The sequence below is a fragment of the Electrophorus electricus genome, chromosome 1, assembly GCF_013358815.1.
Source record: "Electrophorus electricus isolate fEleEle1 chromosome 1, fEleEle1.pri, whole genome shotgun sequence".
Classification (NCBI taxonomy): Eukaryota; Metazoa; Chordata; class Actinopteri; order Gymnotiformes; family Gymnotidae; genus Electrophorus; species Electrophorus electricus.
The window spans coordinates 18,606,872-18,621,709 of NC_049535.1; the positions used below are offsets into that span (position 1 = coordinate 18,606,872).

The following is a 14,838-nucleotide window of genomic DNA, read 5'->3' on the forward strand; positions in this document are numbered from 1 at the left end:
CTTCTTCTTCTTAGCACAATACAGAGCTCGACACTTGCGGATGCCGCCCTTAGATAGAACCTTTATTAGTACCACAATGGCTCTGCCCCAAGCGGGTGGAGCGCATGAGACGTACAGCCACTGTGTTTGGGGCGGGTACTGGGTGCTCCTGTCTTGGAGACCAGGGGAAAGAAAACTTCCATCCACATTCTCACTGCTCTTCCAGAAATCTCGCGCTGAAACACCACGGGGGAAGTAAAAGTGGCTTTAATGGTGCGCGGTGTGCTGCTATCGTCGAGAAAGGATGGGGTACGCAGGACTTCCGTTCAGCCGTGGCTCTAGGGATTAGACAGAAGCAGCTCGGCAGATATGACTGCTGCCATAGCAGAGAAGCAGTGTAAACACGATTCCTTTCCGAACGCAACGCTGCCGCCGGTGAGCACCATCTCCCACGCCATCTCCCATACCAGCCCTGTCAGCTGCCGTTCCCTCCAAAATTTGGATGTGACGTTTGTTGAAAATGTCATCTGTGTATTTCACTCTGTAGGACTGGGGGGGCTTTTGTGGGTTTATTTTCTTCTTCCTCCTCCCCCCGCCTCATGATTGGGGGTTCGTTGTCTCCACTTGATGCTTTTTCTTTTCGTTTATCTACACTCACCGCTCTCTTTTCAGTGTCCCTCCCCACCTCATCAGACTTATTAATTTCTGTCAACTGGTTTCTCTCCCATTTGGAGATGCATCAAATCCCATTATTTTTGGTCATGGATTACAGCAAGCAAAACAGTGGGGGGGAGGGGTGATCAAAGAGGTGGCGCGCTCACCTCTGAGTGGCAGATTGAGGAATGGAAATGAGGCTTAATAGCAGAAAATCAGATTTAGACCAGCTAGGCATAAGGATGGATGTGGTGATTCTATTTCTTTTTCTTGTGCTGAGATGAAAGCTGGGCCTGACAACCCCCCTTCCCTGGTTGGGCTGGGTTATTTATGGCTGCGAGTGTGTATGCGAGCGTGTCACACAGGCACTGCCGCAGACTGGCAGCGTGGAGCTGGTTTGAGATCAGTGCCAGCCGCACAGAGCGCCTGCTCACAGACGTGCTTCACTGCCTCTGTGTCCCAGCCAGCAGACCCACCCACAGACCTGCCCCCGCAGACCAGCCTGGTGTCCACGGACCTGCTGCCGGACAAGCCGGCCGTCCGCAGACCTGCCCATAGATTCAAATCAAATCAAATTTATTTAAACAGTACTTTTTACAACAGATGTCACATAGCATCTTTACACATGTCCAAGTCCAAGCAACCAGTAAGACAAGGGTGAGGGAAAAAGTGTAAAGAGTGTGAAGAAGAAACCTTGAGAGGAACCACTCAAAAGGGGGGCTGTCCTCCTCTGGCTGACAACGGGCACCACAATAGTAACTATTTTAAGAGAACGATAAATAAATACATTTTGAAAATGAAGAAATACGGAATTAGTGTCCATTCTGGTTTTCTAAAGATCTTAGTCTGGTCCTGATGGTGTCCAAAACCCATCCCGCATGAGAACATCCATCAAGGGCAACGGAGAAGTAGTTGGCCCCGGTGGAGGTGTGATGGGCTACAGCAGAGGACATCAGGGGGTGGTGAGAGTTGCCATGGCAGCTGAGACGGCTCAGTAACATCAACACCATAGACCAGCCCACAGCTCACAGAATCTGCCAATACCGACACCACAAATCCTCATTGATCTGACTGTGCAAAAGACTGTACAAATGTCCTGTATGGCTGGTTTATTGAGTAACCTGAAACACACATACGGGGAAGAGGGGTGAGAGATGAGCTGCCGATAACCGTCTTTTCGTTTGGTCCGTTTCCTTTCCAGCAGACACTTCAACTTCTTTAGTTTTTTCTGAATTAATATTTCAGGATTATAATTTTTTTTGTCCCTGCGGAAGGGATGTATCTACTGTAACATGTGCTATATCCCAACACGAGGATCCGCTAAGTACAGAGGCTTGTTAGATGCCACTCTGCTCTGAGCGATACAACACAAGCCAGATATGGGAAGAAAAGCAGCCATGCATGTATGTATTAGGCTTGGGCGATAATGTCAATTTAGGCAAGCGGTCATCGTTATCCCGATAAACGATATTATCACGTTGAAAATGAATTGACTAAGTGCCCCACATGCACGTCATAGGGCCTTTCATCTGTTTGTCACATGATCACTTTATTGCTGCCTATGTAACTGGTCTACTGCATCTCAGTTGGACAGTAAAGGAGAATTAATGCAGAAGTAATAAATAAATAATGTTTATGATGCATGTATATAACCCTAGTAGTTATAGTTATTTAGTCTTTAACATTCCAGATTGGTTTATACAGAAATATTATAATTTGTTTTTTGAGCTAACTTTTCACCCATTACCGACAAGCATTTTTGCACTCAAAGATTTTATTTACAGCAATAACTTCAGAACAGCATCCTTAACAAATATTTAGCTGATTTTTATTATTTTCTTTAAATATCCAAAGCATTTTGCAATTATGACAGGAGCATTCAGGGTCTCGCCCAGGGGCCCAGCAGTGGCAACTTGGCAGTGGTGGGGCTTGAACCAGCAACCTTCTGATCACTAGGCAGGTACCTTAACCACTGAACTACCACTGGTTTACAGTAAAGGCAGACGGTTATCGTTTGTATTCCACCAGGCTAATGGATAGTCATCTCCATTAACAGCTGGTTCCTGTTCATATGATGTCAGTTCAGCTGTCCAAGAACATTGTAATGCACATGAATCTTTTGATTGACCCGCAGCCGTATTTCGGCTCCAGTCCCGTTAAAATCCTGCATTTGATATCCTTCGCTCAATTATTCGATTATTCTCTCAAATTATTTGTTGTTTAGAGCCTCAGCACGTGGCACAATCCTGTTTTAGTACAAATAAATAAATACATTTTTAAAAAATCATTATTTATTAAATAAATACACATCTTTTTATCTATTTACTTGTTTAGCTGCTTTTATATACATAAATATTAATTTTAATTTTATATAATATAATTTCTATAATTATTATTAAAGTGCACACATTTAGCTTATGTATTTTAATATTTAAATAAACAACATTTACAATGTTATTTGTCAGTTCATTTGTTTGTTCTTTCATAACATAATTAAACTTTTCTTTCTCATGAGTCTGATTTAGAAAACAGGGTATTACATTAATGTTCTGGGAATTGGAGTTCTTATTGAGGTTTCAGCAAGGCCCGCCTCCTCTGCCAGCCTTGGGAAAAAGTACTGATCGATCGATCAGCATACACCCCGAGCTCGTTCTGTCTTTGCTTCTTAATTGAATTCGTCACACCCATATGTAGGTTATGTGCAAAACAACAACTATTGCCATCAAAATTGGTCTCTCATGGCTGACTATATTTGCAGCAGTGTTGTCTGTTGTAATGCAGGTTAATTGTTCCTCATTCAGCTTCGACTCCTGGAGTACAGAGCAAAGACCCTCAGATATATTGATTGCAGTGTGGCTATCTGGAAAGAACATGGTTTCCAAACATTTGGATTCAAGCTTCCACTGCAGTGAAATATAGTGTGCTGTCTCTGACATATACGGAGTCGTGTTAGTACTTGACCACATGTCATTTGTCAATGAGTAAACCTCCGCTGTCTTGATCAAACACTCAAACTTCAGCTCAAACATTATTGTACATCTGCCTTGCAAAAGTACTTATGGCTTGGTAGCGCATAGTGTGAATTCAAGGTTGGTATTTCTCTAATGAATGGCAGGAGACCCTTTAGTATATAACACTTTTTACACTGGTTACACTTGTAGTGTTCTCTCTCCACTTTGCGCTGTCAACAATCACGTAGTGATTGTTGTTTGACTCGACTAACTGGCATCTCCTCTCTGGGCTGGACCCAGTTTACCATATAGCAGTTTGTTTCATTTGCAAATAAATTCTTTGCCAGACTGAAGCTCTACATTATAATCTTTTCAAGTATCGATATAAAAAGATAAATTTGTAGTTAATTAGTCGGTGATGTTATGATCATGTGGTCTATACTTAAATGCCATCTTTTCTGTTATATAGGTCTAAATTTCTCATACATCATAGATTAGAATAAAGGCATCGCCAGAAATCAGTGGTAAATGGCATTAGTAAACGATAAAAAGAAACAGAACGATAATCTAAACCAATAACGATATTAGGTAAATTATCGTGATATGTGCACATACGCGCGCACACACATACTAGGCAATCTTGTTCGTGTCTTAATAACAATAATCAAATGTTAGAGATGGAGAAGATGAATATGCCTGTGTATGCATGAGTATGCCACTGCCGTTGCTGTGCGCACAAGTATCTTGAGGGTTGCCATGGTTTTCCTCCTCCTGCCCTCCCTCGGTGGGCTTTGTTCCTGCCCATGCCCACTGATGAGGTTTGGCAAGCGGCACATGCTCTCTCGCTCACCAACGCCCCACCGCTGCTGCCCCACTGACCTCGAATGACTCCGCAGCCCTCCCACCGTGTCATTGTGTGATCGTAGCTTCTGATGGGCCCTCTGAGGGTCTGCAGCCTGGACATGCCTTTGGTTGGGCGCTCAGCCCTTAGCCTGACTCACACATATCCATATGTACACTATTGATGGTGTGCCAGAGTTCTAGGTTATTCTGTAATGTTTGTTCTCCCATCAGTTGGGATCCAGGGCGTATTCCAGGACTAATCTGGGACGTAACCTGTGCTCGAGCAGCCATGTGTAGCTGCCTTGGTAGTGATGACCTCTGTTCTTGGCCTCTCTCCCGTAGGAAGTCTATGGAGTCTGTGTGCCCATAAGGCTGGTCTGTCCATGAGGTCTCCATTCCCATGAGGTTGGTCTGCCCGTTAGGCTGGTCTGTTCATAAGGCTTCCATGCCTGTGAGGTTGGTCTGCCCATGAGGCTGCCATGCCCACCAGGCCCTTGGGCCAATGCTCTTTTCTGAGACAGGACTTCCTGGGTTGACATGCATCCTGCACCCATTTTCCCTGCCTGCACCCTTGATAAAGCAGCAGGCATGTCAGGGTGGTCTCTATAGCAACGCTAGCAGCCAACGGACTACAAAGAACGTCCGACCTCTGTTTCATATATGGATGATGGCTTGCTTTCTTTCTCTTGCCTTCTTTGTCTGAGTTCCTGCTTGATTTTCACTGTTATTAGGTGGAAAGTTCCCAGGGGACAGATGAGTGACAGCTGAGAAGAGGTGGAGGCAGAGAGAGGGGGAGAGAGAGAGGGAAAGCGAGAGAGCCATAGCACAGCTGATGGCAAATAGTGCTTACGTGCATGTGTACGTGGATGTGTGCTCATCGGTGTGCATGCAGGTGTGTGTGCGGACGTGTATGATGTGAATTTGTGGGTATCTGTGTGTGTGTGTGTGTGTGTGTGTGTGTGTGTGTGTGTGTGTGTGTGTTTGTTTGGAACGCCAGCAGTTGTCTGTAGCAGAGGCTCCATCTGTCGGTGGTTCTGAGGTTCCGTCTGTCTGTCGGTGGTTCAGTGGCGCTCCGGACAGCAATTCTGATAGCAGAGCATCAACACAGACTCCCAGCTGGTCTGCGCTTGGAATGGCTCTCACGCGCACATATGAGGCTGTATGGATATGACACAGCTCACAAACTTGCGCACACAGAGAGCCGCGCACGCGCACACACACACACACACACACACAGTCATGTCCCCTCGGAAAGCAGTGTTCCCCTGCTCCGTTTGTCAGGATGCTGTGTTTAGATGGTGCTGGCCTCTTGCCATGACAGCCCCCTTTTATGCTCCTTGTACACTACAAGTAAAGCGGAAGTGTTCAGTTGGCCAGAGTAGACCAGTAAGCCGTGCCCTGAGCACCTGCCGTGGGTTCCTTTCAGCCAATAGACATTTTTCAGTTTACGCTTTAGCTCCAGTTTGTGTGCTTTATGGTAGTATTTATGCATACAGGATTTTGTCTGTATTTTAGAGCAGTATTTATTCATGTGTGTTTTACAGCAGTATTCATGCATATGCATTAGGGCAGTAATCATGCGTGTGTGTTGGTGCATTAGTCATGTATGTGTCTTACAGCAGTAGTCACGAGTGTGTTTTACGGCAGCAATAACGTGTGTGTTTTACAGCACTAGTCACGCGTGTGTTTTACAGCAGTAGTCCCGCGTGTGTTTTACAGCAGTAGTCCCGCGCGTGTTTTACAGCAGTAGTCACGCGTGTGTTTTATAGCACTAGTCACGCGTGTGTTTTACAGCAGTAGTCCCGCGTGTGTTTTATAGCAGTAGTTCGGCATGTGTTTTACAGCAGTAGTCCCGCGCGTGTTTTACAGCAGTAGTCCCGCGCGTGTTTTACAGCAGTAGTCCCGCGCGTGTTTTACAGCAGTAGTTCGGCATGTGTTTTACAGCACTAGTCACGCGTGTATCTTACAGCGATAGTCATGTGTATGTCTTATAGCAGTACTCATGCTTGTTGTGTGTTCTGGGCGGAACCAGAACCCTTGCTGCTGTGGGCGCCACCACTGGTGAGCGTGCACTCTTTTCACTCTTTTTGTCTAGTGTTGGTCTTTTGCTTCCATGCGAAGACTGTCCAAGCCATTTTCATCTCCTGTTTGTGTTTTTGTAGATAATTGGCTGTTCAGTTCATTTTCTCTCTCTCTCTCTCTCTCTCTCTCTCTCTCTCCCCCTCCCCCTCTCTCTCCTGTTAAGTGATGAATAGTTGGCGGGGGATCAAAGGCAGAGCTGCTCTGGCTGCTGTGAGGAAGCGCTGGGCTTGGCACGGGGCCAGGCGTGCCAGCGACAGCCATGCCAGCCGCAGAGGTCACGGTAGAGCTTGTTGTGCGCGTGTGCACATTTCCTATCAGCTGATTGGGTTTCATCTTTTTCTCCCTCTCTCGCTCTTTCTCTCCCTTTGTCTCTCTCGCTCTCTTCTCTGTTTCTCTTCCTCTCTCTCTTTCTCTCGATTGTTACAGGCCAACAGCCGCTTGAAGCAGCTCGAGAAGGAGTATAGTCAGAAGCTTGCCAAATCCGCACAGGTAAACACTCTCCTTGCCTCCAAAGACTTGTTTGAAAAGAAACAGTGTTCTGGGGGAACAAAAAACCCTCTTCCTTTTCCCCCCAGATTAAAACGTACACCCGCACACACACAGACGTATGTGGACAATGTTCTTGGCATCATTATTACATAACGCACACCTGGAAGCACATTAATACCAGTCTAGCTCCAAACTGGAGCTTCTCTTTGGTTGTTTTTTTGGTTTGGTTGTTTTCCTGTTTGTTTCCCCAAGTTTTGGCAGGTTTGGCCCAGTTAAATGTCATTCCATGGAGACGCACGTCGCTTTCTCCCGCCTTTAGCCATACCAGTACGGGGCATTAACCAACACGCTAGACCTCCTGCCTCATCCAGGTGGTGGACCGCTGGCCAGCTGCGTGTAGTGGCCGTGTGAACGCTGATCGCGCTGGAGCACCCCCAGCCGTACCTCCACCCGTCCATGTGGCTGACATTGGGTTCATTGTGCGGGGGCCTGGCGCGGCTCGGAGGACCCGCGGGCTCCCCTGCCCGCACATGAATCATGCTGCAGGCTGCATCTCCTTGCTCCCCTCTCCCCTGTGTTCCTCATGTGAGATTACGCGGGCCGCTCTGACACTCTGGCTGAACTCCTGAGAGCTGTTTATGTTTCACAGGAGAGAGAGAGAGGGAGAGGGAGGGAGATTGGGGGGGGGAGAAGGAGAGAGAGAAATTCTCCCTTCACTGCAAGGTTGCACACTCCAATGGCATTTTCATCTGCCATAATTGCCCCTCATTACCTAACTCCCCGCTCCACAACGCTTACTTTTCCATCCTCGTTCTGGGAGCTGCCCCCTCACCCCAACCCAGGGTTCAGATTCAGGTTGACAAGCAGATGTCGTGCGTGAACATTGGACTGTTAAGTTTTGTGATGAGCAGCGACGACGATAGGCCCGGAGCGTGTGTTCGGGCTCAGGGGTTTGCATGCACAGACCTTTTGGCTACTGCCCTGTTTCTGCTGAGGGATGCACACGTCAATAGCACTACATTGGCATGAGCTGAACAAACGTCTTGTTTCCCGGCCGGCTCTTACACGGTGGGAAAGCAGCTTTAGGATGAGGTCTGTTGCAGTGTTGGTCCTGAATGCTGAAGCAGACAGGATTTTAGCCGCCGCATTATTGATGTGTAGCTAACACCTCCTGATACCTGATTTGCCTTTAAACACACTTGCTCTGCAGAAACCGATCTCACGATGCTCTTTGCTATCATGAGGTAGTGGTTAGCAATGCCTGGCACTCAGGAACGGTGGGCGGGGGGGGGGGGGGGGGGGGCGTGGTCCCTGCAAAGCCCTGCCCACTTCACCGGGCCCAGCCCATTGGTTGCTCCAGATATTTAAAAAAACAAAACAAAAAAAAAAACAGTGCGTAAAGCGTACTGGTCCTGGGCCCTGTATGGAGATATGAGCGTAGTGGGGTTAAGTTTCTCGTGCGAACTTACCCCTCAGCTCCAGTCTGCCGAGCCACAGAGCGCCGGCATAACTGACTTCAACTCCGGCGGGACGTGTGCTCTTTCCCTGCCTAAACAGAGCCCGTAAAACGACAGCTGACGAGCCCGAAGCAGTTGTAGTCATAATGGGCTGAATATCGGAGGGAAGATACAGGAATAACAAGTAAGGTGGGATGAGTGTGTCCCTCTGGGCTAAAGACTAGATGGAAGAATCTGTATGGTGAAATAATTATTACCGACAGAGCTGATGTTCGCATAATAATGGCTGTTTCTGGCTTTCATGTGGTCCGCCCACTGACAGAACAGGCCTAATCTCCTCCCGTGTGACTGTTCCACTCTCTCCCAACTCCCACACAATGATGCATTCCAGGCACATCAGTCCTGCCCATTCGTTTGCGCACAGTAAACATTCCCTGGTCCAGGCCGTCACAGCCAACGACGCCGCTGGGCTGCTCTCGCCTGCGCTCCCAGGCCGAGCGCCGCACCACTTCAGAGAGCCGCTGGTTCTGTGCTCACGGCCTCGCTGAGACAGGAGACGCGCTCTGTCTTTCTCTGACCATCTCCCCTGCTGATTGGAAAGCTGTTGTTAAAGTGTGCAGGTGGGTGAGATGTGTATGGAAAACGCCCACTGCATGTTGTGATGTCACTGTGTGCTTTGGATATCAGTTTTGGACAGATGGCACACAGAGAGAGAATGGAGGTTAGATCTTCAGACAGGCCTGCCATGGTAGATTACCTCTCTTTCATCTGACTTGTATACACAAAGTGTTTCTCTCCTATTGCTCGTGGTCTTTAATACCTATCTTGTCAGGACGAGTCCAACACCTCGGAGGGTATAGAATGCTATCACGTCCACTGAAAGACTGATCACACCCCAAAGGCTCTGATAGCCTGTTTGATCCGAATTGGTCATTACAACTTCAAATTTGTATTTCTCAAAATGTGTATGACTTAAAACAAGGATGTGTGTACATAACAGTGAGCATAAAAGTAAGTACTGTGCGTGTATCAAAACCTGAAGGCAGCAGCCACACCCGGTTTCGAACCCGTGTCTACCAAAGTAAATCAAATATCAAATCCCAATTATTGTCACGTCACTTCACACAGGTGTGAAGGTGAGTGAAAAGCTCGGGTGCTTAGTCCCAATCTGCAAATGCATACACATTAAATACAGAATATATACACAATTCACTGTTTCCAAAGTGCAGGCTATAAATATATAAACTGTGAAAGATACAGATTTCCATTATACTGTAATCCAGTGGCGTCGGTTTCATTTCAACTTTGGTGGGGGACATCACTCACACCACCCAACCTAACAATATATGAGTAGTGTGAGCAGGAATTGTTGTGTCCCCCCAGTTCTGGTGCAGGTGTAGATGTACCAGAACTGCAAGGTTCAGAATTCTAAGATGCCCAAGATGCATTGCAGCATATACGAGACAATGTGGAGGTGAGTGGGATGAGAGATCTGTGGTGGTCTGCAGTGCACTGAGCTGTAGGTGCAGTAAAGAGCGTGGTGTGGTGTGGATCGTCTACAGAGCTCACTGTCGTAGTGATTGGGGTGAGAAGTGCGAGTGACACGTCTTGTGCAGCCTGGTGGCCTGGGGGAGGAGCTGTTTTAGCACCAGCTGATTCTAGACTTTAATAATCCGGCAGCAGCCAGTGACGCACAGGGCTGTCCGCACCCACCCTCTGCTGAGCCTTCTGTTCGAGAGCAGTGCGGTTACTGTACCAGGTGGTGAAGCAGCCCGGGAGAATGTGAGAATGCTCTCCACACAGGTGGGAAATGTCCTGAGGATGTGGGATTCATTCCAAACGTTCTCAGCCATCTGACGCAGAAGAGGCACTGTTGCGTCTTCCTCACTACACGTGTGGTGCGTTCTGCCCATGGAAGTTCCTCTTTGATGTGAACCCGGAGGAACTTGAAGCTGGGGACCCTGTCTACAGTGATCACCATTAATGGTGATCTCCTGCTCACTATCGGGGAGTTATCCTGGGCCTTGTTGACATTTCAGAGAAAGGTTATTTTCCTGGCTCCTCTGCCTCATCGTTAACAAGACATCAGGCCCACAATCGTTGTGTCGTCTGCAAATTTAACGATGGCACTGGAATCTGAGTGTGCCTGAACAGTCGTGGGTGGGCAGGGAGTAGAGCAGAGGGCTGAGCACACAGCCCCGAGGGGCTCTGGTGTTGAGGTTCAAGGGGGAGAAGGTGGCGATGCCCACCCTTACCACCTGGCATCAGCCTTTTGGAAGTTCAGACTACAGCTGCACAGAGAGCTGTTCCTGCAGCTCAGTATTCCCGAAGCCTCATAGGACGATGGTGTTGTATGCTGAGCTATAGTCCACAAACAGTATTCTCACATGTGCGTTCCTCCTGTCTAGATGGGAGACGGTAGTGTGTAGTGTCAGAGCTATTGCATCATCATAGTGGATCTGTTCTTCCACTATGCAAACTGCACTGGGTCCAGGATGGCAGGCAGTGAGGAGCAGATGAAGTCTCTAACCAGCCTCTCAAAGCACTTACTTAAGACAGAGGTGTGAGCAACGTGCCACTCGTATAGGCAAGTCACACTGGCTGTATTTGCATCAGGAACACTGGTAGAGGGAGAAGTTGAAAATGTGCACAAACACTCCTGGTCGCTGATCTGTGCAGACTCTAAGGACACATCTGGGAATGCCGTCAGGGCCGTCTGCCTCGCGTGTGTTAATGGATCTGTACATACAGGGCTCGGCTCAGCGGCGCAGGGGCTCTTTCTGAGGCCGCACCGCCGTTTCCTTCAGAACAAGAATAACAAGTGGAGTTCAGAAGCGCTAGAGTTAACTACAGAAGGTGTTTTCTTCTTAAAGTCCGTTAATATGTTGAACCCACACCACGTGCTTCTCACGTTGGTGCTGTTGAACTGTTGGGTTTGACTGCGTTTATTGGCTACCAGAAGGCATAGCTGGCTTTCCTGTACTCTTCCATGTTCGCTGATTGAAAAGCAGCAGTATTGTGCTTCACAGTTGAGCCATGGTTTCTGATTGGGATAAACACATTGTTTTTTGTGGGCAAAACATCCTCCATGCACTTTCTGACGAATCCAGTCACAGAGTCTGCATGCTCATCAATGTTGTTTTTCAACACGTTTCAGAACATCTCTGTCCACGTTGTCAGTCCAGGAGCTTAGAGAGCAGCGATGTGCCTCCCTGATGGTGGGTGGCTCCTGTTTCAGTGTCTGCTTGAGGGTGGGCAGCAGCACGGCAGAGGTCAGGGAAAGCCTTTGTACACATCCTGGAAGGGAGGTCCAACATGCCTGATGTTCATGGGCCACATGTGATATGCTGAAAGAATTTCCCCATGTTTGCTTTGTTAAAGTCCCTGACATCAGTGGAGTCTTTGTTGGCCTGTGGGCGCATATACAGACAGCAGAAACAATGATCCCAGAAATCTCTCTGGATGGCCACAGTGGCTGCACACGACGATGAGATATTCCAGGTCTAGGGAGCAGAAAGACTCGATGAAATGTGCATTTCTCTGATCACACCAGGCATTGCTGATCAGAAAACATACACTGCCCCGTCCTGTTCCGTCCACGCGGAGCACAGAGACTCCGGCAGGCTTGGTGGCTTTGTCTGGAATCTCCACTGACATCTAGGTCTCAGAGTACAGATTATACAGCAGTCCCTGAGTTCCTGGATTTGCCGTCCAGGGACTGTACGTTTGCCAGTAGTATCCTGGGGAGTTCGGTTTGCGTTGAGTGATTTCTAGAAGTGTTTGTCAGTCGTGGACAAAGATTCATTTTGGCCAGATTCATTGCAAAAAAAAGTTACATACAGACGCACAACAGAAAAGCTGTGTCCACTGCACCAAAGAGGCAGCTCTGTAGCACAGCATCCAGAACGCCTTCCTGAGTGGCAGTCTCCATCACACTAGCCTCTCCTTTATGGAGCGCACCCTTGCGTTCACGCTACCCTTCACGCTGCCCTCACGCCACCTTTCATCCAGAGTCAGACCGCTGCCCCTCACCAGGGGTTCGCACTGGGCCACGCACCAACCCCTCAAGGAAGTGTTACTGTATTACATCATTACTAATACATTAATTTAGAAATTGTAAGTTATTTAATTTCTTTATACTGTACAAATGAAAATGTTAATTGATCCTTCACTCACTGTTTGTATGCATGCATACACGTGCATGTTTGTACGTGCATGCGGGTCTGTGTGTGTGCACACATGCACGTGGACCTGTGTGTGTGTGTGTGTGCGTGTCCGCGTGTGTGCATGTCTGTGCGTATGCAGGCCATGACAGAGCTGCAGACGGCGCTATGTTCAGTGAAGGAGGAGAGCAAACAGAGGCAGCAGGCTCAACAGCGCCAACTAGAGGAGACCCAGGCACACTGGGACGAGGAGAGGAGGCAGCTCAGCCGTGACGCTGAACGGGCCAGCAAGGTGAGGGCAGGAGAGCGCACGCATGCACGCACACACACACACGCACGCACACACACTCACGCGCACGCACACACGCACACACACGCGCACACACACACACGTGCGCATGCACACACACGCACACGCGCGCAAACACACGCGCGTGCACGCACACGTGCACCCACCTGCACGTACTTACACGCACACTAAGACACTTTCACGTGCATGCACGCACACGGTCACGTACATACACACATACTTGCACACTCGGCCCTCTCAGAGGAGACGAGAGGGCCCCATCCATCGCCTGCTGCTCCTCACAGCCCAGACCTGTCTCGGCTCTCTGCTGCCAAGGTGTGAAGGCAGGTCAGCACTTAAACTATGGCAGAGGGCAGTGCCTCATATTTACGACAGGTTTGAACAGGATACTCTAATTTTGAACTCCGCTTGGATTGCACTGACCCTTCACTTTGGGGGTCAAGCCTCTAAAGTCAGCCAGCTTGGGTCACGGACAGCCTTTCTATTTCAGGAATATTTTGGTGGTGGATTCTTATCCGATTTGGGATCATGAGAACAGTTGGAATTCATGTGGTTTTTTGCCTGTGTGCAGTGCAGTTACCTGTACACATTAGCAGTGTCGTCATCAAAACATCAACAGCAGCTGCCAAATTAGCAAAAGCCACGGTTTTATTTTTGTTTTATTTATTTATTTACATTCGTGCCTTCTCGACCTGATCATGTACAGCTGAAGAACTGTTTTCCATTTTCTAGAACAAAGTACGATGTATACCTGAGTTACTATCACATCCATTTGCTGCTTTTAATACACTGAGTCATCTCACAAATATGACGGTTTTCGTTGTTGGTAACACAGGTGACTTGTGGCAGTATGCTCATGGGTACCGTTTCAGAGGACAGAAGGGGTCACATTAACGCAGAGACAGGCCACTTGCAATTACAAATGTGAGCCATCAAGACAGAACAATTCAGTCTGAGCTAAATGTCAGAATGAATAATGTGAACATATCCCATAATGCAGCTGAGGTCATGTTGTAGTAGATTTGGTGCAATATGTTTAAATACCAAATTTACATAACAGTTTGTTTGTTTGACTGGTCATTTGTTTCTTTTTCTTTCTTTAAACATAAGGTTTGTTACTGGGACCTATTCTAATACTGTGGAAAGGCACTTGTAATAATATTCTCATCATGCATGCCTCGCCTCACCTGACAACACAACAATCTCACTAACCTGCTCCTCCTTAACCCCATGCACTGCACACCCCCCCCCCCCCCCCCCCCCCCCCACCGAGCCAGACCCCACCCAATCACTCCCAGACCCGAGTCCGCCCGGGCTCTCCCTCCTGAGACTGACCCTAGCAGGTTGGCCTGCATTAATGTCCCCACCTCAGATGGCCCTTGACCGGTGTACACCCCCTGGTTAGTGTGGCGTGTACTCAGGCTAATTATGGTCCTCGTTACCTCCAGCTCCGTGCGTTAACTCCTCAATTTATGAAGCTTCAATTAATGCCTGACTTTCTGATTAAAGTCTATTCACACAAGAATTTATACTGATAAATTGTGTGTGTGTGTGTGTGTGTGTGTGTGTGTGTGTGTGTGTGTGTGTGTGTGTATGAGAGAGAGAGAGAGAAAGAGTGGCGTAGGGGGGCAATCTGAGCAAGAGCAGAGGTCAGCAATAGAAGCATGTCGAGCAGTTTGTCATTGGACAGTCAGAACAACCGTCGCAAGCTGCTATTGTTTCCACACTGCTCAGTTCAAAGGCACATTGTGAAGGAGTCAAAGCAGCTGAAACAAACAACCCCCCAACCCTCTGGGTGGGGGCAGGTCCAACAACATCAAAGAGCAGCACATTAGAATGTAGTAATCCCAGAACATTTGCTGTCCGGACGGCGAGTCATATCAGATGTCCCTTCTTCTCCTCTGGCCGTA

General features: G+C 48.1%; 1 protein-coding gene across 3 annotated transcripts in view; it reads left to right on the forward strand.

Moving 5' to 3' along the window:
* Positions 1-14,838, forward strand: part of cep112 (centrosomal protein 112) — a 97,405-nt gene that overhangs the window by 66,322 nt on the left and 16,245 nt on the right. For all 3 annotated transcript variants that reach the window (XR_003410401.2, XM_027006744.2, XM_027006745.2), the window contains 2 exons: positions 6,936-6,998; positions 12,761-12,910. Coding sequence is in view for 2 of the 3 variants with exons in the window: in XM_027006744.2 (XP_026862545.2) it covers positions 6,936-6,998; positions 12,761-12,910 (213 nt within the window). In the remaining variant the exon portion in view is untranslated. The remainder of the gene's footprint in view (positions 1-6,935; positions 6,999-12,760; positions 12,911-14,838) is intronic.